This window comes from Pogona vitticeps, chromosome 3, assembly GCF_051106095.1.
Source record: "Pogona vitticeps strain Pit_001003342236 chromosome 3, PviZW2.1, whole genome shotgun sequence".
Classification (NCBI taxonomy): domain Eukaryota; kingdom Metazoa; phylum Chordata; class Lepidosauria; order Squamata; family Agamidae; genus Pogona; species Pogona vitticeps.
The window spans coordinates 223,140,501-223,168,000 of NC_135785.1; the positions used below are offsets into that span (position 1 = coordinate 223,140,501).

The 27,500-nt window shown below is 42.4% G+C and overlaps 1 protein-coding gene across 1 annotated transcript in view; it reads left to right on the forward strand.

Moving 5' to 3' along the window:
* The first annotated feature begins 1,526 nt into the window (after positions 1-1,526).
* Positions 1,527-27,500, forward strand: part of PROS1 (protein S) — a 44,020-nt gene continuing 18,046 nt past the window's right edge. Inside the window, exons 1-8 of the mRNA XM_020810187.3 lie at positions 1,527-1,783; positions 7,877-8,034; positions 10,844-10,868; positions 13,127-13,213; positions 21,285-21,407; positions 21,553-21,684; positions 23,078-23,203; positions 26,938-27,059. Of these exons, the coding sequence (XP_020665846.3) occupies positions 1,705-1,783; positions 7,877-8,034; positions 10,844-10,868; positions 13,127-13,213; positions 21,285-21,407; positions 21,553-21,684; positions 23,078-23,203; positions 26,938-27,059 (852 nt within the window). The 5' untranslated portion in view covers positions 1,527-1,704. The remainder of the gene's footprint in view (positions 1,784-7,876; positions 8,035-10,843; positions 10,869-13,126; positions 13,214-21,284; positions 21,408-21,552; positions 21,685-23,077; positions 23,204-26,937; positions 27,060-27,500) is intronic.

A 27,500-nucleotide genomic window follows, 5' to 3' on the forward strand; every position in this document is an offset into this window, starting at 1 on the left:
TTTGCACTCGGAAGGCAAAGCAAGTAATAAAGGTCAAGAAATTTCTACCCACACATACATCATCCAGTGATGAACCCACAGCAGCAAGCAGATGAACAGATATCACAACAGTGATTGGTTGCGTTCAGTTCGCTTCTTTTCCTTCCTTCAGTCCTTTGGAAGGAACAGCCACTAGCATTGTGCCCTCTTCACTTCTACAAACCAGAGTAGAAGTGCTTGCTTCCTTGAATCCATTGCACTTCCACCCATCCCTCTACATCTCCTGCTGGGCATAAAATGGCAGTAGTTTATGGTTCACACACCGACTGTTGGTAGGCTCAAAGTTGTGAGGACTGAAACCACACTATATCTTCCTGTAATCAGAAACATCAGGCAGGTAAGAAGAATGTGGTGCTTGCTCACTTCCACTGTTTGCTGGGGCAAGCTAAGCTAGAGGTGAATGCTAGCAGAACAGATGCTTATACCACTCCTATGCTTGCACCCTATTGGAGATTGGGCCCAATGCCCTCAGAGAACATATAAATGTGAACAAGCAGAAGAGGTGGATGTTCCTTGCAAAAGCAACTTCCTAAGGGATGAAACAGGGCTGGATCCATGAAAGCTTTACCACAATAAATCTGTTAGAAACAATTCTATTCATGCTTACTCAAAAGTACCCTTGCTGATAATTCAGTGGAATTTACTCTCAGATAAATGTAAATAGAACATACAATTCATCTTTGTTCATAGATAGCTCAATGGTTTAGGCATCTTGCTGCAGAGCCCAGAGGTTGGGAGTTCAATTCGCCCACTGTGCCTCCTTGACAGGGCTAGACTGGATGATCCATAGAATCCCTTCCCACTCTGCAATTCTAAGAAAATCATCATCATCATCAGTGAGCTGAATCTTGCCCCTAGCAATAAAAAAAACCACACTGAGCTGTTTAAATATAATGTTATCCAATAAATCAGCATATTAGTTTTCACAAGATGGCCTTCCAACTCTGTTCAGGCTGATTCATTATCACTTAAAAAACTGCAGTAAAGTTATTATTTTTTTACAGTGATCTCCTTTTAAATTTCATTAGAGAGCTATCTTAATTTTGGGCAGACTGGCAGCCTTTTAAGATTAATACTACTCAGAACATTTAATGTGACAGAAGTATGAACGTGAACAACATAACAAAGAATGGGAATTAACTAGCAAAAATGTGTTTCTATAAACTACACAAAGCAAGTGATAACCTGTAATTGTGGGAAGAGGAACATAGTTAGAAAGGCTCGCATCCCATTCTATGCTAAACAGTTAAAATCATGGGAGACGCTCAGTCTTCATCAGCTGCTGTAAATCAAGGGCTCGGGGGAGGTTGAGCAGCCTCTCGGCCTTTTCAGGTCTTCCTTTCCACGCATCCTGTTTACCCGACACGTGAAATACACAGCAACGTTTCCTGGAAATGTCCTCTCTTCGCAAGCCGCCAGACCCCATCCCCCAACAAGTCCCCCCCGCCGTCCCTCCCGCTTTCCCCAGGAGCAGCAGGACGATCGGAACCTGGCAGAAACATTTCCCGGCTGCCTCTCGCTCGCTCGCTCGCCCGCTCTCTCCCCCAGGCACCGTGTAAACAGGGGAGGGCCCGCTGTCTGCGAGCAGATGCCCGCACGCCCCTGCCCCTCCTAGACCCCCCGAGACAGACCCCGGCCCCACACATCGCCGCCCTCCCTCTAAGAATGAGGCTCCCCTGCATGGTTTGCCTCCTTCTTTCCTGCCTGGGTGCCGCGGCGATCGCTCCCTCCGAGGCAAGGACGTGTAAGTAAAACCGGGTCTGTTTCCGAACTTTCGATTCACTTCGTTTTTTGTTTGCCTTTGGGGGGGGGTGAATTCGGAGACTGGTTCTAGCGGGCTGCTGGCAGGGCGTAGCAAGGAAAACGGTTCTTGGGATCGTTGCAGAAATTAAGAAACAAACAAAAAAACCCGGGGAAGGGATGTGTTGCAGGATGGTTTCTCTATAGTCAACAAATTTCGGCATGCTCTTGTGGACGCATCCAGATGTAGCCCGATTCTCTGCGTGTTTACTCAGAAAGGAGCCCTCCTCAGCTGAATTGGATTTAGTGCCAGGGAAGTGTTCGTAACACTGCAGACGTAAGGAGACTGGGCTCCGTTGTATGGAGTGTGTCGTAGAGATGCTGATGTTGGTCAGGAAACAAGGTGGAGTTCTGCAGTTTGGGGCAAAAAGTCGTTCTCGTTTCTGTTTAAGCAGGCCCCCAATTCCCTCTGTCAAAGCCATCAGTTTCGTGCAGTGCTAAACTGAATGCTGGAGGGACAGGGAGGAGGGAGCCCGTATCGCATATAGGCGAAAGAGCAAGTGCAGTAAGGATAGCAGATGAAGACGTGTCCTGACATTGTGGAATATGACCTAACCATTATCAGTGCCATGATGTAGCGCTTTAATGCGATATTTTATGCAGGAAAAAAACCCTTTATTGTTGTGTTGTTTGACCAAGAACCAGTTCTCCCCCGTTAGATTGTCATTTGGAGCAAATGGTTTTTCACTACTTTTTGCTCCTATGCTTCTTCTACTGCATCAAATCCAAGGCTTTTATCAATAAGGTGTGTGACCCTCCTATTCTCCCACAGCTTCTTTTATCTTTGTGTAAAAAATGAGGAAAAGGTAGAATAGGTTCACAGTGCCCTTTGCCTATTTTTTATTATGCACTACTTCCTCCGATGCTCTCAAATTTTATATCTTAGTAGAGGATAGTACCTTCCAAATAATGCCATGAGCCTCTATGTAATGTCATGAGCCAGTTGAATTGGATGCAAGGTCTGTAATCTAATGCTGGAAGATGAAGAGAGGTTCATTTATAACCACCTTACTTCCAAAGAGCTTTAGCAGAAATGAATGGGTCATTTATTCCTTACAGCATTTGGGAGATAAGTTATGGGCAGAGAATGACTTGCTGAAAACTGCTCTGAGTTTGGTCTCCCTAGCCTTAATCAAACCTACAATGCAAACAGAAGTAGCCAGAAGTCCTTTTTAAAAAAACCGATATGCTAAAGGTGTTCAGTAGCAACATTTCACCTTTTACAGCTGGTGATGGGGAACAACCCTAGAAAGGGGGAGGGGGTGTTGGGAACTGCAAAAAACTTTTTGGGGGGCATACAGAGTCTCTGGTCTCCATCCTATTCCTCATTTAGGGACTGAAATATACCTAGTGGAAGAATAACAAAAAATTACCCATCACAAATGGACCCAGAATTTCATCATCACCACCTTTTCACAGCTGTCGAGAATCTTCAGATACTGAGAAGAAACCCAGCTTCTGTAAAACTACCAAATATTTTGCAGACTGAAAATTCACTTTTAACAATAATGACTCTTAATAACATGATAAAGTAATCAATAATTCCGGGTCCCTGTCAGGGACTTATACTTTTTGGTGTGGGTAGGTTGCCCTATTTTGTTTCATTTTCTGAGTGTGTGATTGCTGGAAATGAACCAAAGGAAAGCTTGTGCTTTAAATTTACTTTCCTCTTTCAATTTCCAAAATTGTTAAGTGACTTAAGAAAACATCCACTTTATGATACAGTATTGGGAAATTAAGCATTTCCTCTCCTTCATGGAGCATAGGAAGTTCATTTAAAAAAAACTGCATTAGGGTAGTGCTGATGTGCTACACCATTTAGAAAAAAAATCAAAAACATTCTCCTGAAAGCCAGAGGGAGCAAGGAGAGGGCTTTTCCCCCCCTTTTCCTTTTCTTTTCAACTGGCAGACAGACCAGTAGGGTCGCTTGATGTGCGTATGCCATTGGGATACAAGGATCACACCAAAAGGCATACCAGACCTCTACTCGATTTTATTTTGGCCCACACCAGCCAGTTCATGTGGACAAGCTCTGAGCAGTGGCAAGATAACGCTTTTGACCTTGTATAAATATTTTCTGGACGGCAAGTCCCAGAATCCTCTACAGTGGCTAATAGGCTTCCTGGTGGAATGCTTCTGGGAGTTGCAGTCCAACAAATAACTTTTGCAAGTTCTGCATCATCCTACCATAACTTAGTTGTTGTTGGCTTTACCATATCACAATACTGTATTCCATCTTCTTAAAAAATAACTTCTGACATTCTGGTGTGTTTTAAATATAGTCTCCCCTATGCACAGAATGCAACTTTTCTCCTTCCCACCAATAAGATTACACCTCAGACATCTGAATGGGCCTTTAGAAGCTGGATGCTGTGAGCGGTGTTGTATGCTTGATCACCTTGATGTTATGTGCCATAAAGTTGCTTTCATCTCTAAACTAGTCCCTCATAAGGATCTGCATTCAAATATCTATGTGATCTTTCCACAAGACTTAAGACTGCCATGCTCAGATCTAGTGACTGTTGTGTGGCATTAAGAGTTTGATGAAAAGAAACTTCACTAGCAGTTTTACCATCCTGGTACTAAAGAAAGGAAGACCCAGGGATTTGAGTCTTCTTTTTGGAATGGAAGGGCAAATCCGTTCATTGGGGATCCCCATATCTCCTTTGTTATGGTGACAGCCTGTTGCAATTCTAGTGTCAGCACTTGGAAAGCCCTCTGATGTAGTAGACCGGTAGGCTCGGTCTACTCCCCGCACTGATTGCAGTGGCGGGGGACCCCCAGGAGGTCTCCAACGGCAGCGGAGAAGCCCTGGGAGCTTCCCCGCTGCCATCGGAGACCTCCCTGGGGTCCCCTGCTACTGTGATTGGAGGCAGCACTCATCCAGTGCTGGGAGACTAAAGCTGGCTGGGCTCTTGGACGCTCACCCCCCAGCCATGCAGAGGCAACAGAGCACTGGCAGGCTTCGGACTGGTATACTTAACAGCCCTCACTGCACTAGTCCCATCTGTAAGGGGAGAGCGTAATTGAGAGCCTTCTTGCACTAGGGAGTCTTACATATTAATCAGTTTGGGCTCTCTTGTGCCTCTCATACCTTGCCCGATACCCTCAGTGCTTTGAAAACCAAGTTTTTATATTTCTCTTCTATGGAAGGAACTGGTATTCTTGCTACAGTCCCTCAGAAGCACCTACATGAAACAATCATAGAATTTCAGTGGTCACTGTCTTCCTATATTTTAGTGATGGAAGAATGCTTATCCAATTAAAGGTTCAGGAACCTTATCCTCTTTTTCAGTTGGAGAGAGTAGGTGGAGAAACATGCTGCTCAGAGAAAGTTGATCAGAAGTTGGAAAATTAACTTCTTTGGATTACAACGTCCGGAATCCCCAGCTTTGTTGTTTAGTCATTAAGTCATGTCCAACTCTTCGTGACCCCATGGACCAGAGCACGCCAGGCCCTCCTGTCTTTCACTGCTTCCCGGAGTTTGGTCAAATTCAAGTTGGTAGCTTAGATGGCACTGTCCGTCCATCTAGTCCTCTGTCGTACCCTTCTCCTCTTGCCTTCACACTTTCCCAACATCAGGGTCTTTTCCAGGGAGTCTTCTCATGAGATGGCTAAAGTATTGGAGCCTCAGCTTCAGGATCTGTCCTTCCAGTGAGCACTCAGGGTTGATTTCCTTCAGGATTGATAGGTTTGTTCTTCTTGCGCCCAGGGGACTCTCAAGAGTCTTCTCTAGCACCACAATTCAAAAGTTCTTTAATTCCTCCTCACTTTCTGCCATCTGAGTGGTATCATCTGCATATCGGAGGTTGTTGATATTTCTTCCGGCAATCTTAATTCCGGCTTGGGATTCATCCAGTCCAGTCTTTCTCATGATGTATCCTGCATATAAGTTAAATAAGCAGGGAGACCATATACAGCCTTGTCATACTCCTTCCCCAATTTTGAACCAATCTGTTGTTCCATATCCAGTTCTAACTGTTCCTTGAGGCTGCTCAACGTCCCGTGCCCTTGGTTTACAGCAATTGCGATCGCAAAAACATTGTTGTGAAGCAGATTCATCGTAATGCGGGGTAATTGTTAAGCGGGGCACAACTGTATATCTTTGCACTGTTCATTTAAGAAGGCCCTCTTGTTTCTCCTTGCTATTCTTTGGAAGTCAACATTCAATTTTCTGTAACTTTCCCTATCTCCCTTCATTAGCTCTGGAGCGACTTGTACTTGTCCTCCGCTCTTCCTCAGTAGCATGTTGGACGCCTTCCCAATCTAAATCTAAATCCCCAGCTAGCATGGACTAAACAATAACTTTCCCAAACATTATTACTTTCCACTGTTTTTTTTTATTTTTCAGTTAACACTCAAAAGTCCATGCTATTAAATATGCACAGTCTTTATTGGACAGTCTTTTTCATGACCACTGTGTTTGTTTTCTTTTAAAAAAGATGTGTTGTATTTACGTAAACATAGAGTTTTGCCAAATATTTCAAAATCCTTTGTTTAGTGATTGCTTAATATTAGCTTCCTTTCTATTTGTGCTTGCCATCTCTGTTTGCAGTTGCATTACTAAAGTGATAGTTTGGTTCCTATAACATCCTTTGCAGTGTTGGGACCATTACTGCTGCAAAATTTACTGTATAAATTGGCAGGCTATGTTTGGTTATGAATGAATGTTGAGATCTGCCAAGCTGGCTGGAACCCTGTTTAAGAAAATCTGCTTAAGAGGGTGGCCGCTTAAAAGCTGGAGAATGTTTTCTTTTCTGCAAGAAAATTCTGGCAATTATCTGTGGAGCTAGTTGATATCAGGAATTTCCAAAGACATAACAGTCTTAATTTGTCTCAGCATGTTGGCAAAATTGAAAGGGGAGGAATGCAAAATATTGCAACACTTTAAAGGCTAACAATTTCAAGTATGAGCTTTCATGGATCAAAATCTATTCCTTCACAAATAAATACAGAGAGATGACTCCTGTATTTCTCCACAAGGTGGTAAGAATCATGTCGAGTTGAGGATACAGAGTGAATATTGGCAGAATCCTGTTTACATAAAATTGTACCACAGAACTGGACGGCATCATCATCCGGCACTGGTAATATTTAGTTTACATGAATTGGAGGGTTTCTATATCCACATTTCAGGTTCTAAGACTCACTAGGGCTCCCTTTTGCCCTGGGGATGCCTTTGGGAGCCTGGAGTAGTCAAAAATTGCCAACAGTCCTGCCAGTAGTGATCTGGTGGCAAAGAGCCATGCAGAGCTTTGGAAGCTGAAAGAGAGAAATAGAAAGCTTTCAATTAATCTAAAGCAGATATTAGCAGTGCTGGATGATGACATCATCTGGCTCCATGGTGTAACTTTATGGCAACAGGATTTTGGCCAATAGTTTGTTAACCCAGAAATGTGACTGTAAAGATGTAACTTTGCTGGTCATAGCCGGGGTAATAAGCTGCATGTCACATAGACTTGGCTGTCACAGGAATGCTGAGAATGGGTTCTGGGGCAGAGGTTAGATTCTGTCAAGGGAAACTATTTCTTGCTCTTAAAATATTGTATAAAACTGAGTGATTAGTATGTGTGGTATGTTAAGAAACACTGATCTCTATTTAGGGTCTTAGAGATACACTGGAAATTATCTATGTACTAATTTCTGCTGTCTTCTCTTTGAATCTCCCTTTGTAATTCCATTTTTCCTACAATAATATCAGGGAATTTCCAAGGACATCATTTTCTAAGAAAGTGACAAAACCCAAAACTGGTTGATTAAGCACAAGGGTTCCAACCTTCATAGCACAGCATAACTTTATTCCAAATTATTCTAGCTAAAGGTATTTGTAGATGATATGTTCAGATTCTTTATGCATATCAGATGTTTCTTGTTTCAAGATTTCAACAACAACTAAACTTGATTTTATCCCTATTTTTTATACTTCTGTAACAATGGTCCACACCCATGGTCATCAGGATCTTGATTTCTAATCTTCGCATTATATTTATTTTTTTGCACAACAGCGTCTAATTTTAAAAATCCTGTTTTTATTCAGTCTTATCTCAGCATCATGCATCAGAGTTTCTTGTCAGAAACCGTCGAGCAAATTCCTTTATGGAAGAAAGGATGAAGGGGAATTTGGAGCGGGAATGTATTGAAGAGTACTGCAACAAAGAAGAAGCCAGAGAAATCTTTGAAAATAACCCTGAGACAGTAAGAGATCTTAAGGAAAAGTCTCCTCTGAGGGCAGAAACTAATTTTAACAGAGCACTAATTGTTTGTTCATTTCCTTCCAGTATTCAAGATACACAAATTTATTGGACAAGAGTCAATAGCTTGTATGTTTCTATTATGATGAACTTTGAAGAAATCCTAAAGAATTCTGTGTTTAGTAATAAAATGATACATCTAATTACTAAGTAGACTCTCTAAAGCAGAGGTCCCCAACCCCTGGTCCACAGCCCGGTGCCGGTCTGTGGCCTGAGCCGGACCGGGCTGCTGAGACAGACCTCCCGCCCCACCCCCTGCACACACTCACTCACCCCCACACAGCCCGTTTGCGCCTGCGTGCATGCTCCAGCATGCCCATGAAAGTGCAGCGCTGCTGTTTTTGCATGTGCATGAGCGCAAGCATGCCCAGGCAAGCGCCGTGCCACTGTTTGTGTATGCGCATGAGCACTCACACGCACGCATGAACAGTGGTGCAGCGTTTGTCTGGGCATCCTTGCACTCGTGCGAGAGAAGGTGCTTGTTTGCGCATGCGTACAAGCGCGGGTGGTGCCCCGCCTTCCCCAGCCAGTCCGTGGACCAAAAAAAAGTTGGGGACCGCTGCTCTAAAGTATGCTGCTTATATACTGTCCCATAGCACTTAAACTTCTCTCTGGGTAGTTTAAAACATAATTATGCAATCCAAATTTGTTCTATAATGTGTTTGTTTCACTCATACTCTATTTTCTTATTAGATGCTTAGGTGTCCAGCCCAAATGAGTGTTTGTGACAGTTTATGTCCAGAGTGGCAGCCATTTTGTGAGTGAGCTACACCCATCCTGTTAAGACAGTCACTCTCTAAAATTGTAAATATGATCACCAGCCCCAAAAGATAGATAATCCCTGCCATATTAAGAGTTAAATTAGACCACATCTAGTAGCCTGTTACCTAAATGCAGAATGGAAAGCAAATCTCATAACCATCTCCTTCTGTTCCTCTGACGAGATCTTTAGCATGTGCTGGGTTTTAAGATAAGTCATGCAGCTGAGCCCACAATGAAGAACCTCTCAGGGTGGAGCAGGAGTGGAACACTTAGATGATTTTTCCTCTGTTCCACATTTAGGCAATAAGTCACTACCTGGTTCGTTTAGCATGATTTTAAAAGAAGTGTAGCCTCAAGCGGTGAAAGGCATCTGCTTGTCATAGCCGTAATTCTCTTTATCTTCGTAACTTGCATGTAGGGTGCTTTCATGTGTGAATGGATATTAGAAAGTAATTACAGCTTTGGTTTGGTGGAGTTTATATCTCTGAGGAAATCCTGTTGCAGGAGGGGAAATGGGCTACTTGTAGGGAGTACACATCCCAGTTCACAGGGCTTGAAAAATTTTAGAATGTCTCACCAGTCAGTCAAAAATTTCAGCAGTCAGCATGACTGGACTATAGCTTTGCAATTTATTGAGATTGGGAATCACTGATTTATATCCTCAGACTTGGGTTGTTTTATGCAAAAGCACAGGGCCTCTTAAGGAGCCATGGTTCCGTCCTCGTTTGGTTGAAGTTGGGAGCAGGGAATCTCCATATTCTCCAGCATGGGACTACTCTACATTCTCCTGCAGAGCTATATCTCTATGTACCACTCGAACTCTCTTTTCACGAGAAGAAAGCAGTTTTCCTTTTGCAATGGGAGTGGGGAGGGGAGGACTGCAGGATTAGAGAGAGAGAGAGAGGCTCATCGAGCAGCATTTTTCACTCATCACAGACGAGTGGATGAGTGCATTTTTCAAGCCCTGCCAATTCATTATTAGTTTACGCCTCAAAGGGAGTTCTCAGGATCCTCAGACCTAGTTGGCATTCCTGTGTCCTGTCCAGTCACTAGGTGATTAACAATATGGCATTTATTGATTTTCCAGAGTTTTAAATTACATGGGGTATCCTAGAGATACAGGGGATCCCTGTCACAGGGCTAAGCACATAAAAGCCCACCTCCCTTCCTCATATGCACAGCTTGCACAGTTGTACAGCATCTCCAAAGGTCTTACAGCCTGTTTAACTCTGTGGCAGTGTCCAAAATGATAACAGGAACAGTGAAATTGTTCAGCAGCCTATTGTCTGATACTGTTCTATGGACACTGGTGTCAGCATATTTGTTGCAGTAACCGCTGCACTGATTGCTAAGTGAGTATAAGATTTTGCGATCTACCTTTGGACCACTTTTCAGTGAGAAGTCAGTGACATAAGATAGGAGTAAGTTCAGGGGGCATGTGCTAGAAAGTTTTTCATCCATATCTTATTTTTTGCCTTGCACTTAGAAAGGTCAGAGAACCTAATAGGTACAAAAGGCACAGTACTGTCTGTAGCAACCTCAGATTATGGGCATCCTTGACCAAACATTTACAGGGTTGCCAAGTTGTAACATAACTGAGCAGACAACCCCCTGCTTCTTTCTCAGATTTTGAAGTGGACTCAGTTACAGCCCCTTGACTGCATCATTGGAAAGGATAATTGTTGCTTAATTGTGGGAAGGTGTATCCTAGAAAAATATTTTCAAAATCAGGCTGTGTCCTCTATCCATTTAATAAATACTCTTGAGATTTAGATCAAAGCTACTTTTTAATTAAACTTCTAAACTCTTCCAATTTAGTAAAGCAGAGCAAAACAAAACAACCAATAGCTATATTTTCTTTATGACTGATTACAAACAGAGCATAATTATTTTCTAATTATTTTGCTAAATAATGCAAACAATTAAACTGTGTCTGCTATTAAAGCTATCATTGTAATTTCTTCTCTTTTTTTTCCTTTTTTGAAACACAGGATTATTTCTATCCCATATACCTAGGTAAGTTTCATAAAGAAAAACTTATTTTTTAAAACAATTCAGGTGCTTACAGCTTTATTACTTAATATTTGGAGAACATTGAGAGAAAAGAGGAAAGTTGCTGAAATGAAATAGTACAGAGTTAATGAGATCCTATAATATGATTTTATCTGTGATGCATGTAAGTATATATCTGTATGGCCAGTGCTGTTGTAGTGCCGGAGATAACTTAAAGTAAAATACATACAACAGGAGTTTTCTATGTTGATACTACAGTGGTGCCTCGCTTAGCGATGTTAATCCATTCCGGAAAAAACACTGCTAAGTGATAACATTGCTAAGCGAAATTTAAAAGCCCATAAAAATGCATTAAAACGTGATCAATGCGTTCCTATGGGCTTAAAAACTCACCTTAAAGCGAAAATCCTCCATAGTGCTGCCATTTTCGCTGCCTCTTAAGCACCGATCAGCTGCCTCTTAACCACCGATCAGCTGTTAAAAAAGAGTCGCTTTGCCATGATCGCTTCCCTGCGATCATCGCAAAGCGAAAAAACCCCATAGGAACCATCGCAAAGCGATCACTTTTGTGATCGCAAAAAGTTAGTTGCTAAGCGATTTCGTCGCTCAACGAAGCGATCACTAAGCGAGGCACCATTGTATCTTGTTTGTAATACAAACAATATCAGTCTATGAATTTTCCACCTAGTCTGCTATCTGCTCTCCCTCCCTCCCTCCCCCCTCCCCCCCTCCCCCTCCCTCCCCCCTCTCTCTATCTATATCTAGCTATCTATATCTGTCTGTCTGTCTGTCTGTCTGTCTGTCTGTCTGTCTGTCTGTAAGAGAATGAGAGAGAGAGAGAGAGAGATGCACTTCTGTGGACAAAGAAACACCACATCAGAATATCTTTGGAAGCAATTCTTCCATTGAAACATGGATCTGAACATACACCATGTAGAAGCTTCCTTTCTGTTGTATTCTCTCTCAGGCTGAGGCATATGTGTCAATACCATAGTTGCTTACCTGACTGTGTGGAGAGTTTCCCCACATGATTGTTGGCTTCCTTCCCTGTGATGTAGCAGGCCTGTGGGGAACACTCATGGAAAGAATCCTGCAGGTTACAGTATGACAGTGCATGTGCAATGTACTGATTATTTATTCCCAAACTTCAGGCCTGGTTTTTCAGAGGAAGTGTAACCTGAAAAGGTTGAACCCTTGCTCCCTGATCTGCATTTTGATTGGCTGGGAAGATCTCTGTCTTGTCTGGAATAAGCTTCTATCTGTTTGCTCTCATCAGTCCATCACTGCCATAAGAGACTGACTTGGGACAGGAACAGCTTCCTTGGAGTTAGGTGGGAAAAGGAGGTCACATTTGATGTCATCTGCATACTGATGATACTGAACTTCAAATCTCTGGGCAATAATTTCATGTAGATACTAAACAGCACGAGGGACAAAACAGAACCCTCTGTGACAGCACAGGCCAAAGCAAGCACTTTCTGAGTTTGCTATTCCAGGAATGACTGGAGTCACTGAAAAACAGTGCCTCCAACTCCTGTCTCAGGGAGATGAGACAGAAGGATACCATAGCTGATGGAATCAAAAGCTGCCAAGAGGTCCAACAGAACCAAAAGGGATACTCTTCCTCTGTCTAGTTCTGAGTATAAGTCATTCACCACGATGACCAAAGTGGTTTCCATCTCATATCCAGGTCTGAAGCCAGAATGAAATTTGAAATTTGCACTGGAGTAGACATATTAGTCTGTTGCAGTAAAACTAACAAAGAGTTCTCTTAGAAGACCAACAGGTTTATCGGCCATATGTTTTTGTGGGCTGCAGCCCGCTTCACCCACTGCATCTTCTAGGCTGCAGAACTTCAGACTGCAGGTGAATGCAGTTTTCACTTACTGTTGTAGAACTGCTGGATAGCTCAGTGGTTTAGGTATTTGGCTGCGGAGCCAGAGGCTGGAAGTTCAATTCTCCACTATACCTCTTTGACAGGGGCTGGAACCAATGATCCTTAGGGTCCTTTCCATCTCTGCAGTTCTACAATGAGGATGATGAAAAGCTAGATAGAAGGAAGAAGGCTATCTGAAACTATTCTCCATCTTATATTAATCATTAAAATATAGATTCACTGATTTGCAATCTGAAGCAACACTGAAAGAAGAATTGTGTAACTTAGTTAAACATGTAGCTTGGATATCAGTTACTGAGAATACGAGAGTGTGGTTCTAGCACTTATTGTGCATCACGTTTGCAGCCTTTTTATACTTTTGCAGACTGCCTGGCTTCATTTCGAGCAGGAATGGTAAGGGTGCCACCACTTTCTTCAAATACTCCAACTGACCTTCGGTCCTGCGTAAAAGGTAAGCAGCTATAAACCTCTACTATACCTTCTGAATGAAGATGAGGTATCTTTGCCTGCTGGATAAAATCAGTGATCATCCCGGTCACACAAGATACATGTATTGGTTCCCATAGTGCTACTTCGAAACCTGAAAGAAAATAATAGATTTATATTCCCCAAAATAATAGAACTGATCTAGGCAGTCAGTGTTCAAAGAATTGTGCCTAACTTTTACAGTAGGGTGAAAGGTAGAATGTGGGCTAGCAAAATCATTCTTCTGGAATAAAATGGTGTAGTTGAAATTGAGTGTTCATTCAAGGCCTATCTTCATGGGTATAAGCAGCTCAAGTGTGTTCTTGGGTACTTCAAAGTGCTTTTGGGGCCAAACAATATATGATGTTTTTCATGTTTTTAAATAACTGTAGTTTATTTAAAGAGAAGGCAGTTGATGAGCTTCAAATCCAAAATGTGTTCTGATTTGAATCACAGTCTCCCAGTGATTATCCTCTGAATATAGCTCCTTTCTGATTGGCTTTTGCCTCTCAAAATGCTTTTTACCTGGAAGTAGAATTTTTGTTGTTTAGTCGTGTCCGACTCTTCCCGACCCCATTGACCAGAGCACGCCAGGCCCTCCTGTCTTCCACTGCCTCCCGGAGTTTGGTCAAATTCATTATGGTCGCTTCAGTGACACTGTGAAAGTAGAATATCCAAGGGCAAATACCAGTCAGAGATCAATGATTTTCCACAATGAACTTCTGTTTAATGGTTACGTGCGCTTGTCAGAAGGCATGAACAATTTGATCCTCAGTCAGCAGGGCAGCACTTCAGCAAGATGGCTGGTTCAGTTTCATCACAACTTGGCTTAGTTTGAGATGAGAGGTCATGGATTCCACTACTTAGAGATTTAATGAGGGAAGCCATTCTCACCTGTGTGATCCTAAACATGTCTGTTATCATTGAGTATCAGGAAAATATGTTCATCCATCCAAGACCCTAATTATGTCAGATGCTATAAAGAGCAGCACTGGTCAGCAAAGTTCTGTCTGTCAGCCCACAGGTCTCCTAAGAGATTCCTGCGGCTTGAACAGAGAGGTTCCAGGGGCAAGCGTACTCCTAAATCAGCTGAGCTGCCCATTCCAAATGTCTGATAATCTAAGGTAGCAGTTTGTAATCTTGGATCCCCAGATGTTCTTGGACTACAAATCACAGAAATCCTGGCCAGCACAGCTAGTGATGAAGAGCTTCTGGGAGTTTTAATCCAAGATCAAGACTGTGTAGGGACTCAAGGCTGGGGATCACTGATCTAAGGGGCATGACACTTTACAGTTGTTACTCTCTCAGCCAACAATATAATGAACTGAAATAAGATGTTAATATGTTATATTATTTCAGGGATGGGAAACTGGGCCTTCAGATGCTTTAGATTTTGACCCCCAAAAAACCCTAGTCATAATGGCCACTGTTAAGCACTTGTGGGAGTTTTACCCCCAAACATATGGTAGTGCGAACATCCTCCAGTTCTGGGCTAAACTGTTAAGTCTCCGATGCCAGCTTACATCGGTGGCATCACTATCTTTTGTCATCTCATTTCAGGCCTGTGATAGGGTGAACTCAAAAGCTTGTGCCATACTAGTGTTGTCAATCCTGTACGTACATACGTATGTACGTACGTACATACGTATGTACGTACGTACGTACATACATACATACATACATACATACAGTACATACATACAGTACATACAGTACATACAGTACATACATACATACATACATACATACATACATACATACATACATACATACATACATCAACTGCCCTTCTGGAAGCCAAGAAAAACTACAGGAAGGAAAGGAAGGAAAGGAAGGAAGGAAGGAAGGAAGGAAGGAAGGAAGGAAGGAAGGAAGGAAGGAAGGAAGGAAGGAAGGAGGGAAGGGAAGGGAAGGGAAGGGAAGGGAATATAAATTTGAGCAAAATCTATAGATGCAATATCTTTATTAGTTTTAATTATTCATTCACAAAATATGCAAGCTTTTGAGTTAACCCTCATAAAGGTATTGTCTATGTGGGGCTTTTAGATTTCCATTCTTATGTACTAATGCAGCCTCTTTCCTTTTTGGTAAATTTGAGTGCGACAATGTCGTAAATTTGTTTCTGGGTCTGAAACAATGGAAACTACATCAAAAACACATCTTAAACCATAGCTAATTTTAGTAGCTCTAGGCATGGTCAATACAGAGTATCAATGGGACTTAGGTTAAAATTACTCCTGACTAAGGACCATTGATCTCACTGGATTATTTTTTAGAGAAGGCTAGGCCTAGGTTTGATGCATTCAGTCCTTTTTTTAAAAAAATCCTTAACATTTCCAACTACATGTTCTGTCAAATAAAAAAGACTGATACACTGATTAGAAAGCATAGATGCTGCAAATAAATAAATAAACACACATATGCAAAAGAGATGCAAAAAAACTGGTTGGGAACAATCTGGTTAAAGTCTTTTTTTTCCTTTGCTTTGCTGGAAGTGCTTCTTCTTGTTCCTTATAAAACTAAATTGTGTAGGTGAAATCCCAGGTGGAACATATGTTCTTACTGCTAAGCATCTGTCCCCACCCCACCCCTTTTGTGTCCTTGAAAATAGATGAGGGCAGAAAGGAATCTTTGATCATTATCCTGCCTGCAGTCAGTGATGGAACACAATTCCATACTGCTGTGCTAGTGTGCCTGCAGTCACAAATTAAAGCGTGCTCTTATTTATCCCTATGCTCTTTTTCTTACTCTCATTATAGGCTCTTGGGGGAGGGTGACGTGGATGTGTGAGCTTACTATCGTGCTGAGCAGTCTCTAGTGAGGGAGGCTGCTGTACTTGATGTTAATTTTATTCCTCATCTGCACTTCTGTCATGAAGCGCTTGTCACATATTACCCACTGAGGAAACATTTCAGGTATTACAAAGAATAGCAATGACAACAACAAAGAAAGGTGTTGCATCTGTGACTTTCTGCCCCAACACTCCAGTTGTCAAAATACCACAGTATCACCTTAGGGCGGCAGCCCCCAACCTTTTTGGGACTGCGGACCCGCTGAACCTCTGAGGGAGGCAGGGCACACACCCCTGCGGGCGCAGGCACTCGGGCTCCTGTTCACAGCGGTGGAGGAGCACGCATGCGCCCACCAGCACTGGTGAAAGCACTCCTCCACCCCTTCATGCATGCACAGGAGTGCCTGCATGCCCATCCACATGCCCACCCCTTCACTCGGGCGCATGCATGAAGGGGTGGGGAGCACTCACACCAGCACTGGCACACACATGTATGCGCAAAGCAGCTGTGGGGAGGGGAGTGCATGCGGAGGGGAGGTCTGTCTTCGCGGCCTGGTCCAGCTCAGGCCATGGACCGGCACCGGCTCACGGACCGGGCGTTGACGACCTCTGCCTTAGGGTACTCTGAGATTAATTGAGCTTGCAACTGCAGCAAAAATATCTAGAGGATGAACATCTCCTGCTTTGCAACAAGGATGTCTGACTCAGCCGTTCTGCAAGGGAAAGCATGGCTTCTTGCTACTTGGATAAGAGGATCTTCAGGGATCCGGCTCCATATGTTTTTTTCAACTATCAGAAGTGTTTGTTCTCATTTAGTACTCATCACCTCCTGGAAAACACATACAATTGATTATATATCAGCAGAAGAAGAACCTTGATTTAAAGATGACTGCAGACTTGGGCTGAACAACGTTGAAGGGTCCAAGGGACAATTTATCACCCCTGAGACCCACCGAGGACTGTGCCAGCCCTGAAAACTGAATGTTGCTGGAAGTCCCTCACCAATTTCATTTTTGCATGTTTGGGGTTTGGGTGGGTTTAGGGAGCTGCCTGTTGTTGTCAGAGGTTTGAGGACTAAAATAATTTTTTAAAAAAGAACTTTCTGGTAGATTTTTTTATTATTTATTTATTTTATTTTTTTGGAAAGAAGGAGATACAGAGGTGAAAAAAAAAACAGCTTTGGGGGACCACATGCAGCCCAGAGGAGGCACTTTGCTCACCTTTCCTGTGGATGATGATATAGTGGATGGAACATGGGTGAGCATGCAAGCTCTGCTTCCCTGTGTTTTCATTCCACTCCATATCCTTGCACATTGAATGCAAACATCTGAATAGGGGCTGGTAGGTGCATTTGACTGAACACATTCATAAAGTTTTGTATTGCTTGGCCAGTTCCATACCTGTATAAACTATAGTCACACTGAAGAAGAATCCTTGCATAGCCCCTGTATGTAGTAGTAGTAGTAGTAGTAATAGTAATAATAGTAAATAAATAATAATAAATAATAATAAATAACAACAACAGTGTGTCTTCAAGTCAGTTTGAGGTAAACAATACACAGAAGTGATTTACCATTCCCTTTTTCTGGGGCCACTCTGGAACTATGCAGCTTGCCCATATATAAAATGCAGCTTCATTACTGGGCAGCCCTATATTTTGTTGTAAGCCGCCCAGAGACCTTTGGGTAGTGTGGGCAGCATAGAAGTTAAATAAATAAATAAATAAATACATCTTCCATAGCGGCTTTCATTGCTGCTGTTTAATATCCTTCGCACTTCCTTTCTACTTAGGTGCCACACTGAACAGCAGTGTAAAGAAACATATTTTTGCAACAAGCACAGGATGGTACTTTTGATACCTGGAGCAAAATCTGAATGTCTCCCTTCTTGTGAAGAATAACAATTGGCAACTTGTGTTCATTTAATAAGGATCCAAGATTCAATGGTCCCTGTGAATGCGACAGAGAAGTCTTCAATACATAGCTTACTCCATTCTTCCTGCTGTCTTGGCCAGTTTGCATCTGTTCAGCTACAGCAGGAATAGGCAATGTGCTGTTGCTGTCGAGCTGCATTTCTCCTCCCACCCCATTGTTAGTGCAAAGAAAGTGGGAGATGATGGAAGTGCTGTCCAACAATATCTGATAGGTCACAAGTTGCCCACCCTTAATCTTTATTTACATCTTCCAACTAGAATGATATCCTTCCATGCTAATTCTTTGCCGCTGAACCCCCCCCCCAGCAATGTTTCGGATAGCATATCAATGGCTTCTAAAAAATGAAAAGAAAGAATAGTAACTTTTCTATGCCCCCCAAAAATGGTCATGTGGAATCATTCTCAGCCCTATTGACAGTGCTATCTGTCCATCAGTATATACAGTGAAGTTGGATTTAGCTCTGAAAAGGGCTGTCCATCTGGTCTATACAGTAGGACCTCCTTATTCACAGGATCAATATCCTCTGATTCACTTATCCGCTGGCAGAAAATACTAAATAAAAAGCTCCAGAAATACTTATTTATATACTGTATATATTGCCAAATTGTATTTACCAGAACTTGCCATTCGAGGGAGCCAGAGACCATGCAATTTATAGCGTTCGATACTGCCGTGTTTTTCAGCATCCATGGAGTGGGGCTTGGAACCAATTCCCTGTGGATACCACAGTCCTACTGTATTTCATCAGTTCTTTTTACTTGTACAACTTACAAAGACAGAACATTCACTAGTCCCACCCTGTCAGAGGCAGGAGGTGTATCATTGCTCAACCAGATATATGTGAAAACAAAACTGATGTTAAATCTACACCCCACAACCTCACTGAATGGGTCTCTGGATATTAAAATTGGATTGGTAGAGATTGTTTTCAGTTATTGTTCTTGTATATTATGTGAAAAGATAAAGAGATAATGAGGGGAGACGGCTGGAGCACGGATGGAGGAAATTGTGCTGGAAGTCCAATTGAACATGACTTAAAACCTCATTATTGGACCTATTTTGTGGCAATACGGCTGGCGAAACGGCAATATTTTGCCATCTTATTGCTTCCTCAGAATATCATTCAGTAGAGCTATTTTGGGTGGTCCAGGATCTTCTTCAACTGGGAAATCTGGTGGAGGTCTCGGACCACTCATCAGCTCGTTGTGCTGAGTTTGCCCTTCACTTTGAGGGGGAAATCGCTCAGATTCGCAGTGGGTTGGACTCCACCATTAGTGCACAATTAGAGGATGTGTCCTTTGTGCTGTGCTTAGGTCAAGTATTAATGGATGAGTTTCAGTTGTTGAGACCTGAGGATGTGGGCAGGCTACTTGGATCCGTCCATTCTACCACCACTCTCCATTCTACCAACCTTTGCCCATCTTGGCTAATTGGAAGATCTGCCAGGGGGTTTTGCACCTGGGTCCAGGAGGCCCTGAACGCCTTTTTGAGAGAGGGAGTGGTCCTTGAAAGAGGCGGTAATTCATCCACTCCTTAAAAAGCCTAACCTGGACCCAAGGCTGGTGGTTAACTACCGACCAGTGGCGAACCTACTTTATTTGGGCAAAATGTTGGATCGGGTTGTGGCTGGGCAACTCCAGGCGCTGCTGGATGAAACGGATTTTCTGGATCCATTTCAATCGGGTTTCAGGCCGGGTTTTGGTACAGAGACTGCCTTGGTCGCCCTGTACGGTGACCTTTGCTGGGAGAGAGACAGAGGGAGTGTGACCCTGTTGATACTCCTGGACCTCTCAGCGGCTCTTGACACCATCAACCATGGTGTCCTTCTGGATAGGCTGGCTGGGTTGGGAGTTGGGGGTGCCGCTTTATGGTGGTTCCGCTCCTTCCTGGCTGACTGTGGCCAGAGGGTGGTGCTGGGGCACAGTTGCTCTGCATTTATGTCATGGCATTTATGTCATCGGGTTCCTCAGGGCTCAATGCTGTCCCCCATGCTGATTAACATCTACATGAAACCACTGTGAGAGGTCATCAGGAGGTTTGGGCTGAGGAGTCAGCAATATGCTGATGACACTCAGCTCTGCCTCTCGTTTTCCACCAATCCAGGTGAGGCAGTCTCTAAACTGAACTTGTGTCTGGACCTGATAATGGACAGAATGAGGGTTAATAAACTGAAACTCAGTCCGGACAAGGCGGAAGTGCTGTTAGTGGGTGCTTCACCGGACAGGCTGGAGGGCCATTTCCCTGCCCTCAATGGGGTTACACTCCCCCTAAGGGACAGGGTCCGCGGCTTGGGGGTACTCCTGGACCCCAGTCTAACACTGGAAGCCCAGGTGGACTCGGTGGCCAGGGGCACCTTCTTTCAGCTGTGGAAATTATACCAACTACAGCCCTACCTGGATGAGCAGAGTCTCATGACTGTTATGCATGCACTGGTAACATCCTGTATAGATTACTGCAATGTGCTGTACATGGGACTGCCTTTGAAGACAGTCTGGCGACTGCAACCAGTTCAGAATCGAGCTGTGTGGCTGGTGAGTGGTGGGGCCGCTAGGGAACACATCAGGCCGATTTTGTTCAAATGACATTGGCTACCAGTTGCTGCCCGGGCCCAATTCAAAGTGCTTGTTTTGACGTATAAAGCCCTAAACAGCTTGGGCCCTGGATACCTGAAGGACCACCTCCTTCCATATAAACCTATCTGGCAGTTAAGATCTAGCCAGGGAGCCCTTTTGAAAGAGCCATCCCTCAAGGAGGTAAGAGAGATGGCTTGTAGACAAAGGGCCTTTTCGGCAGCCACTCCTAAACTATGTAACACCATCCCAAGTGAGATTCGTCTGGTGCTGACGTTGATCACATTTCGGCGCCAGGTCAAAACCTTCCTGTTCTAGGAGATTTTTAATTGAAATAATATCAACTGTGGGTCCTGATAGCAATTTTTAGAGTACTATATTTTTAATTGTATTTTAATTGTTTTATCTTTTTATTGTATTAAAATTGTTGTAAACCGCCCAGAGACCTTTGGGTAGCATGGGCGGCATATAAGATAAGTAAGTAAGTAAGTAAGTAAGTAAGTAAGTAAGTAAGTAAGTAAGTAAGTAAGTAAGTAAGTAAAAGAGTTTATAAACAAGGAAATTATTGTTATTGTAATTAGGTAATGTTCTGTTATGCTACTTTGAATGCATTGAAATAAGAAAAAATATTTTAAAAAAAACTTATTCTTCTTGTATGACACATTTTCCAGCCTTGAAGAGAAAATAAACCGGGAAGACTAGGTGAAGGCTGATCATAAGACTGACAGATTGCTTTTTTTTTCTCTTTCTTTTTCTCTTCAGCAATATCAAACCAGTGTATTCCTTTGCCATGCAATGAAGATGGTTATAAAGAATGCAGAGATGGACAAGCCAGATTTACATGTATTTGCAAGCCTGGGTGGCAAGGAGAAAAATGTGAAGAAGGTACAGTTTGTGATGGAGCCATTGTCATCTTTTCCTTTGCTGGCTCACTTTTAAACACATTTATATATAAACTCTGTGATTGTTCATGGACTGGAAGGAATCAGATCTTGGTTATCATTCTATTTTCATATTCTTTTCTTCATAGATATAAATGAATGTGAAGACCCAGCTAATAGAAATGGAGGCTGTAGTCAAACTTGTATTAACTTTCCTGGAAGCTACCGCTGTCAGTGTGAAGATGGTTATTACATACAGCCAAATAAATTGGACTGCAAAGGTAAGAAAAAAGACAAAAAGACAAATGCCAGTACCAAATAACACGAAAATTCAACTCGTGCAATAGGATCAAAATGCCAAATTGTTAGTTCCAGTGCCATTGTCTGAGCAGATAATTCACTGTGCTTAATTCAAAACCTCAGGACAGTATAGTTTTTATACATATAATGACAGGATAAGATTCATTGCAGAAGACAATATAGTGGTGCCCCGCGACCGCAAAACGATGTTTCCTATGGGTTTTTTTGGTTTAACGACGATTAGGTCCCTCCTTCGCGAACCGATTGTTCGCAAGACAACGATTTAAAACAGCTGATCGGCGGTTCGCAAAATGGTTCCCCGCTGTTTTCCAGACCTATTTCTGCAAGACAGGGGTCGCAAAATGGCCTCCCTATGGAGGATCTTTGCTGCACGATCAGGTATTTCCCCCATTGGAACACATTAACCGGTTTTCAGTGCATTCCAATGGGGTTTTTATTTTCGCATGACAATGATTTCGCTGTACAGCGATTTTAACAGAACACATTATCGTTGTCATGCACCACTGTAATGTTGTAAAAGTTGAAGGCAGCAGGAAAAGAGGAAAGCTGAATATGACTGGGTTTGACTGAACCAAAGAAGCCATGGCCTTCTTTTGGTGGGACTTGAGTGGGCTTGTTAAGGACAGCACGTTTTGGATGGAATTAATTCACAGGGCCAAAATATGCTAGAAACAACTTGTCTGCACATAACAACAAATTTTATTTGCTATTTTGAGGAGAAGTGGGGGAAAGGGGAACATTTCATACCCTGTCATAATCCATCCACTACCCAGTTAATAAATGTAGTCTAGAATAGATTCAGCGATAAAGGCCAGGGAAAGATGCTAAATGAATGCCTGCTGTGACCCATGTGCTTGCACAGCACCATCTGTCTAATTTATTACTGAACCACCCACCCCATGCAGGGCTCTGGAGGGTGGTGATAGTACTAATTAAAAGAAAGTGGGGAGTGTGTGTTCGTTTCCAACTCAAAGGAGTGGGGGAATCTTGCTTAGGCTTACCACACAAGAGGAACTATACCACCTGAGCAACCATCCCCGGGATACATAATAGTGTCAAAATGTGTAAATTGATATCATTACTCCTTTAAAACTGCATGTTCACATGACTTCTAAAAATAAGCAAAACATCCATATCCTGTTTACCTTCTTGCGGTTGTATGACTTATCTTCCATGTGAGCACTTTTTGCATGATCCACTGGAAATTGAGTACATGTAGTGCTTTCTCAACTTTCCGGTTTTCTCCAGAGGTCATGTTTGCCTTATAATCAAGTGTGATGGGACATCTGCCGCTGAGATGGAAAATCAGTCCTTCTTATTTGTGGGGACTTAATATACATTGTGTATCTGCAGACAGGAATGAATGCATGTTATACCAGAACATTTGTGGGACAGCACAATGCAAGAATACTCCAGGAAAGTATGAGTGTGAATGTCCAGCAGGTTATGCCTATAACATAACAGGAAAGAAATGTGAAGGTACAAATTTTGGTTTTCCTTTTTTTAAAGATAGTGTATTAAGGTTATGATAAGTTACCATTCTTAGAGAGTTCATCATTATTTCATTATTTTCTGTTTTATTTGATGTTCACTTCAGGTGAAGGGCATGTGTGCTGACACAGTCACTGTGTTACTTATATGTGTTTTCTTTACTTTCTGCCTTCTAATACAGAAATGCTTTTTTTAGTATAATTATACCACTTTTTTATATCCAAAACTTTCATGAAGTCAAAATGGATTTTGTACAGTATATATATTTTTAAAAATGCTAGGAACTCTTGATCATTTCCCCCCGCCAGAGAATCAGTATTTAGAATATAATACAGTCGTGCCCCGCTGGACGATTACCCCGCTCTACGACAAATCCACTTAACGTTGAAGTTTTTGCGATCGCAAAACGATGGTTTAAATGGGGTTTTTTCATTTCATGATGATCGGTTCCCTGCTTTGGGAAACGATTTTTGCTTTACGACGATCAGCAAACAGCTGATTGTCGGGTTTCAAAATGGCCACCGGCTGAAGAAAATGTCCCCCCCCCCACTGCTTTTAGGACTGATTTTTCGCTTAATAGGCACCAGAAAATGGCCACCGTATGGAGGATCTTCGCTGGACGAGCAAGTATTCAGTCCATTGGAATGCACTGAACTGTTTTCAATGCGTTTCAATGGGTTTTTTTTATTTTGTTTGACAACATTTTAGTTACTACAGCGATTTCGCTGGAACGAATTAACGTCATCAAGCGACGCACCACTGTATATGTTATGCAGTAACATAGGCCTTTCATGACTACAGCAGGGGAGGAACTGCCTCTCTTTAGATTCTGGGGCTGAGTTGCCCCCCTCTTCTGCTCAGCCCAAGAACACAATCTATATGTGAAGCAATGGTGACAACCCATTAACATTTCTTGCTACCAAGGATGGGGACCCAACCTGCAGAACTTGCTGTCAAGTCAGACTCAAGTCGCACTGGTGACTCGACTCAGACCCAACTTCAGTTTTTGCACTGACTTGGACTCGACTGATGACTCAGAACCCAGCCATCAAATTGACTGTATTTGAATAAATCCCCTGAAATGTGTTCTTAGAGCAAAAATTAATATAAGACCCTGTCTTATTTTCAGGGAAACATGGTAGTAAAATGTTGCAGCCAGCCCTGCTTTCCACTGTTGTTAGTTCTTCACAATCACCCTTCCCTCAAGAGGTTCAAGTTGCCCTTTCATTTCACAGCTATGAGGACTAGGTTAGACTTAGAGAACATTACTACAGTACTCTGTTTTCCTCTCCAGGCAAGGACCATGTTCATATTTTAGTCTTTTTTAAAAAAAGTGTTTTATGAGACCTTTCGATATGATTTTGAGATTACGTTTAAGTTCTGTTTCAGACATTTGATATTTTTTGTAAATTCTACACATGGAGGACCCAGTGGTGTACTTCTAATTGCACTGTTACCACCAGAATCTGTGCTACTGCTACTTCCTACATCTCCCAGCACGTCTTAAAAACCTGTTCTAGAAAGCTGGGAAATCCCTGTAGCAGGAATGAGAAACAATGTCCTAATTCCTCTGACATTCGATACCCAAGGAGAGCATTAGATCTTGGCCTTTATTGATGAGGTGCACTGAAAACGATCTTGAAAGATTGTATATAAATTCCTTAATAACTACATACCTCATACTCATCAAAAAAAATACTAGCTGAGCTCTATAGACAAGCAGGAAGTGGTCCTACCTTTTCCATATCCTGGTCCAAGACAGAGATTACCTTTCAGATGTCTCAGAACATGTTACTGACCTGATTTTTTAAGGCAACTCCATACTTCAGTTGTGGTTGACGCAAATATATCAACGCATATTACCTGCATCTATCATTATACCTGTTACACTTTTTTCCTACTGTTTTGTGGTGAACACACATTGCAGTAGTTCATATAGTATTCTGCTGTGTTAAGTAGTTGTTTTGTTGTCAAAGGATTATTTAATTATATGCAGTTTAAAAGTCACTGAAAAATTAAGCTTTCAGAGTCATACAGAAAAGATAAAGGCCTAAGTTTATTTGTATGTATAGCAACATGTATAATTTTTTTTTTGAAAAGTGTTATTTTAGGGGCAGTCTTCATAATATAGTCTGTGCTTGTACTCATCCCAGAAGGATGTTCTCAGTCTGTTAGTGTCTGTTTAGTCACAGAGAAGGCATGTTACTAATGCTGCTTTTCACACAGCCCTGCTCTTCTGAATTATTTATCATGCTTAGCCAACAAAGCACAAAACATAGTCAGTTTCAGTCAGTCAAGATAAAATTGTTTTTCCTTAGTCGGCCCACAAATTCTTTCTGAATGATAGCTTACCAAGCCCCCCTGGGCTTTAGGGTTTCGCACGCACACACGAACATACAGTCTCACAAACACATGCACGCTTATCTCCCAGTGCAGTCATCTTGAAGTGATTTTTTGCTGTTTAGAGGCACAATGGATGCTTGAATGTTTGAGCATGTGATAAAGAGTACCCTAGGATACAACCTTTAAAAATACTGCAATTCATTCATTATCAACTAGGAAAATATAGTACTACAGGCTAAGACACATTGGTTTGTCCTTTCTTGTACAACTTTCTGGCTTTGTAGAAGTGTCTGAATAGGTTTCCTAGAAGCTCAAACATGGATATAACTGCAATATTCTAGGTTGGGAAACATTCTTTTGAGTTACTGTGAGTGAGATGCAATCTATATTCAGCCATAGAAGTGTTAAGCTTGTTTGTGTTTTTTCACATTAAAGTGGCTAAGTGAAAAAGAGGGAAAGGCTCTTTGTACACAAAGGCTGGAATCCTGTTGCTTGGTCACAACTAGAGTATGCTCACTGAATTCGTGAAACTTATGGAGGAGTTGACTCACCAAAATCCCACTGATTCAAGGGGTCACCTCTACTTACAACTAATGACAATGAATTATCAGGCCTTGTAATAGCATCAACAAGAAGAATGGGTGTAAAATATGTGTTGAATAGGTCTGCATAATATCTGACCCACCAAAGTCCACTGGCCATGTATGATTTCCCACCAAAGGGTTCAATAAACTGCTTGTTTCTCTCTCTAATCACATAAGATTGTGTGTGCAAACTATTTCTAAACCACAAACCATTAGTGAGCTGTGTTTCTTGTGACTCAAAACCGAGAAAAATATTTTTGGACTACAACCCCCAGAATCCTCCAGCCAGCATGCTTAATTGGTAATATGTTGTCCAGTTCTGCCAGATGTCTTACATGCATGGGCAGCATCCGAATCAGGATGTTGGCATACCTCATCCCCTCATTTCAGGTGGGTTGCCCCCCTTGACGTGTCCTGAGTCCCCTATGCTTGTGTAACAATGCATGTCTAAATATTAATGCCACTTAAATACTAATGTGATTCCAAAGAGTTCTGCCAGTGTGACCAGTTGGTGCAAAAGAAGCCTTGTGGCACAGTGATTAAACTGCAGCACTGCAGCCAAAACTCTGCTTACATTCTGGGTTCAGTCCCAGGTGGTTAGCTCTAGGTTCACTCAGCCTTCCATGTCTCCAGGGTTGGTAAATTGAGTGCCTAGTTTGTTGGGGTTGGGGGGGCAATGTGTAGCCTACACACTTCAAGTGTAAATCACCCAGAGAGTGCTTTAAGCACTGTGAGGCGGTATATAAGCGACATACTTTTACGAAAGTCAGGATGCCCTTTCTCATTTCACTGCAGATGTGGACGAATGCGCTGAAAATGCTTGTTCTCAAATATGTATCAACTCTCCAGGAAGCTACACCTGCTATTGTGATGGCAAAAAAGGCTATCAGCTGTCCAGTGACATGAGAACGTGTGAGGTAAAGCATCACAGCTATCAGTACCTTATTTTTCTTGGTAAAACTGGAGCATTTAATGTCCTTTCCCAGCTGAGTTGGAAACAGTGCTGTCTCCACCATATGGCAGGATGAAGTAGCAGCCTCAGGCAGGAGATTTTCAGTGCCCTGAAGGGCCAGCAGATAGTTGGGGTTTCACCTGTTGTAAATTCACTGCCAAGGAAGGATAAAGTGTGTAAGGTATTTTCTACCCCACGTGCCCCAAGTGACCACTGTATGACAGGAAATGCAGCCCTGACTTTTTAACTAGTGGGAATTTGCCACCACTTATCCTGGTGGGCATATGTAGTAGATTATGGTCTATGGACCTGCCTTAAGTGAGAGTGCGGTGCCATTCACAGCTGCCTCAGGAAATAAAATGTCAATAAAACACATGTAATACAGCCGTAGTGTATGTTATATGCC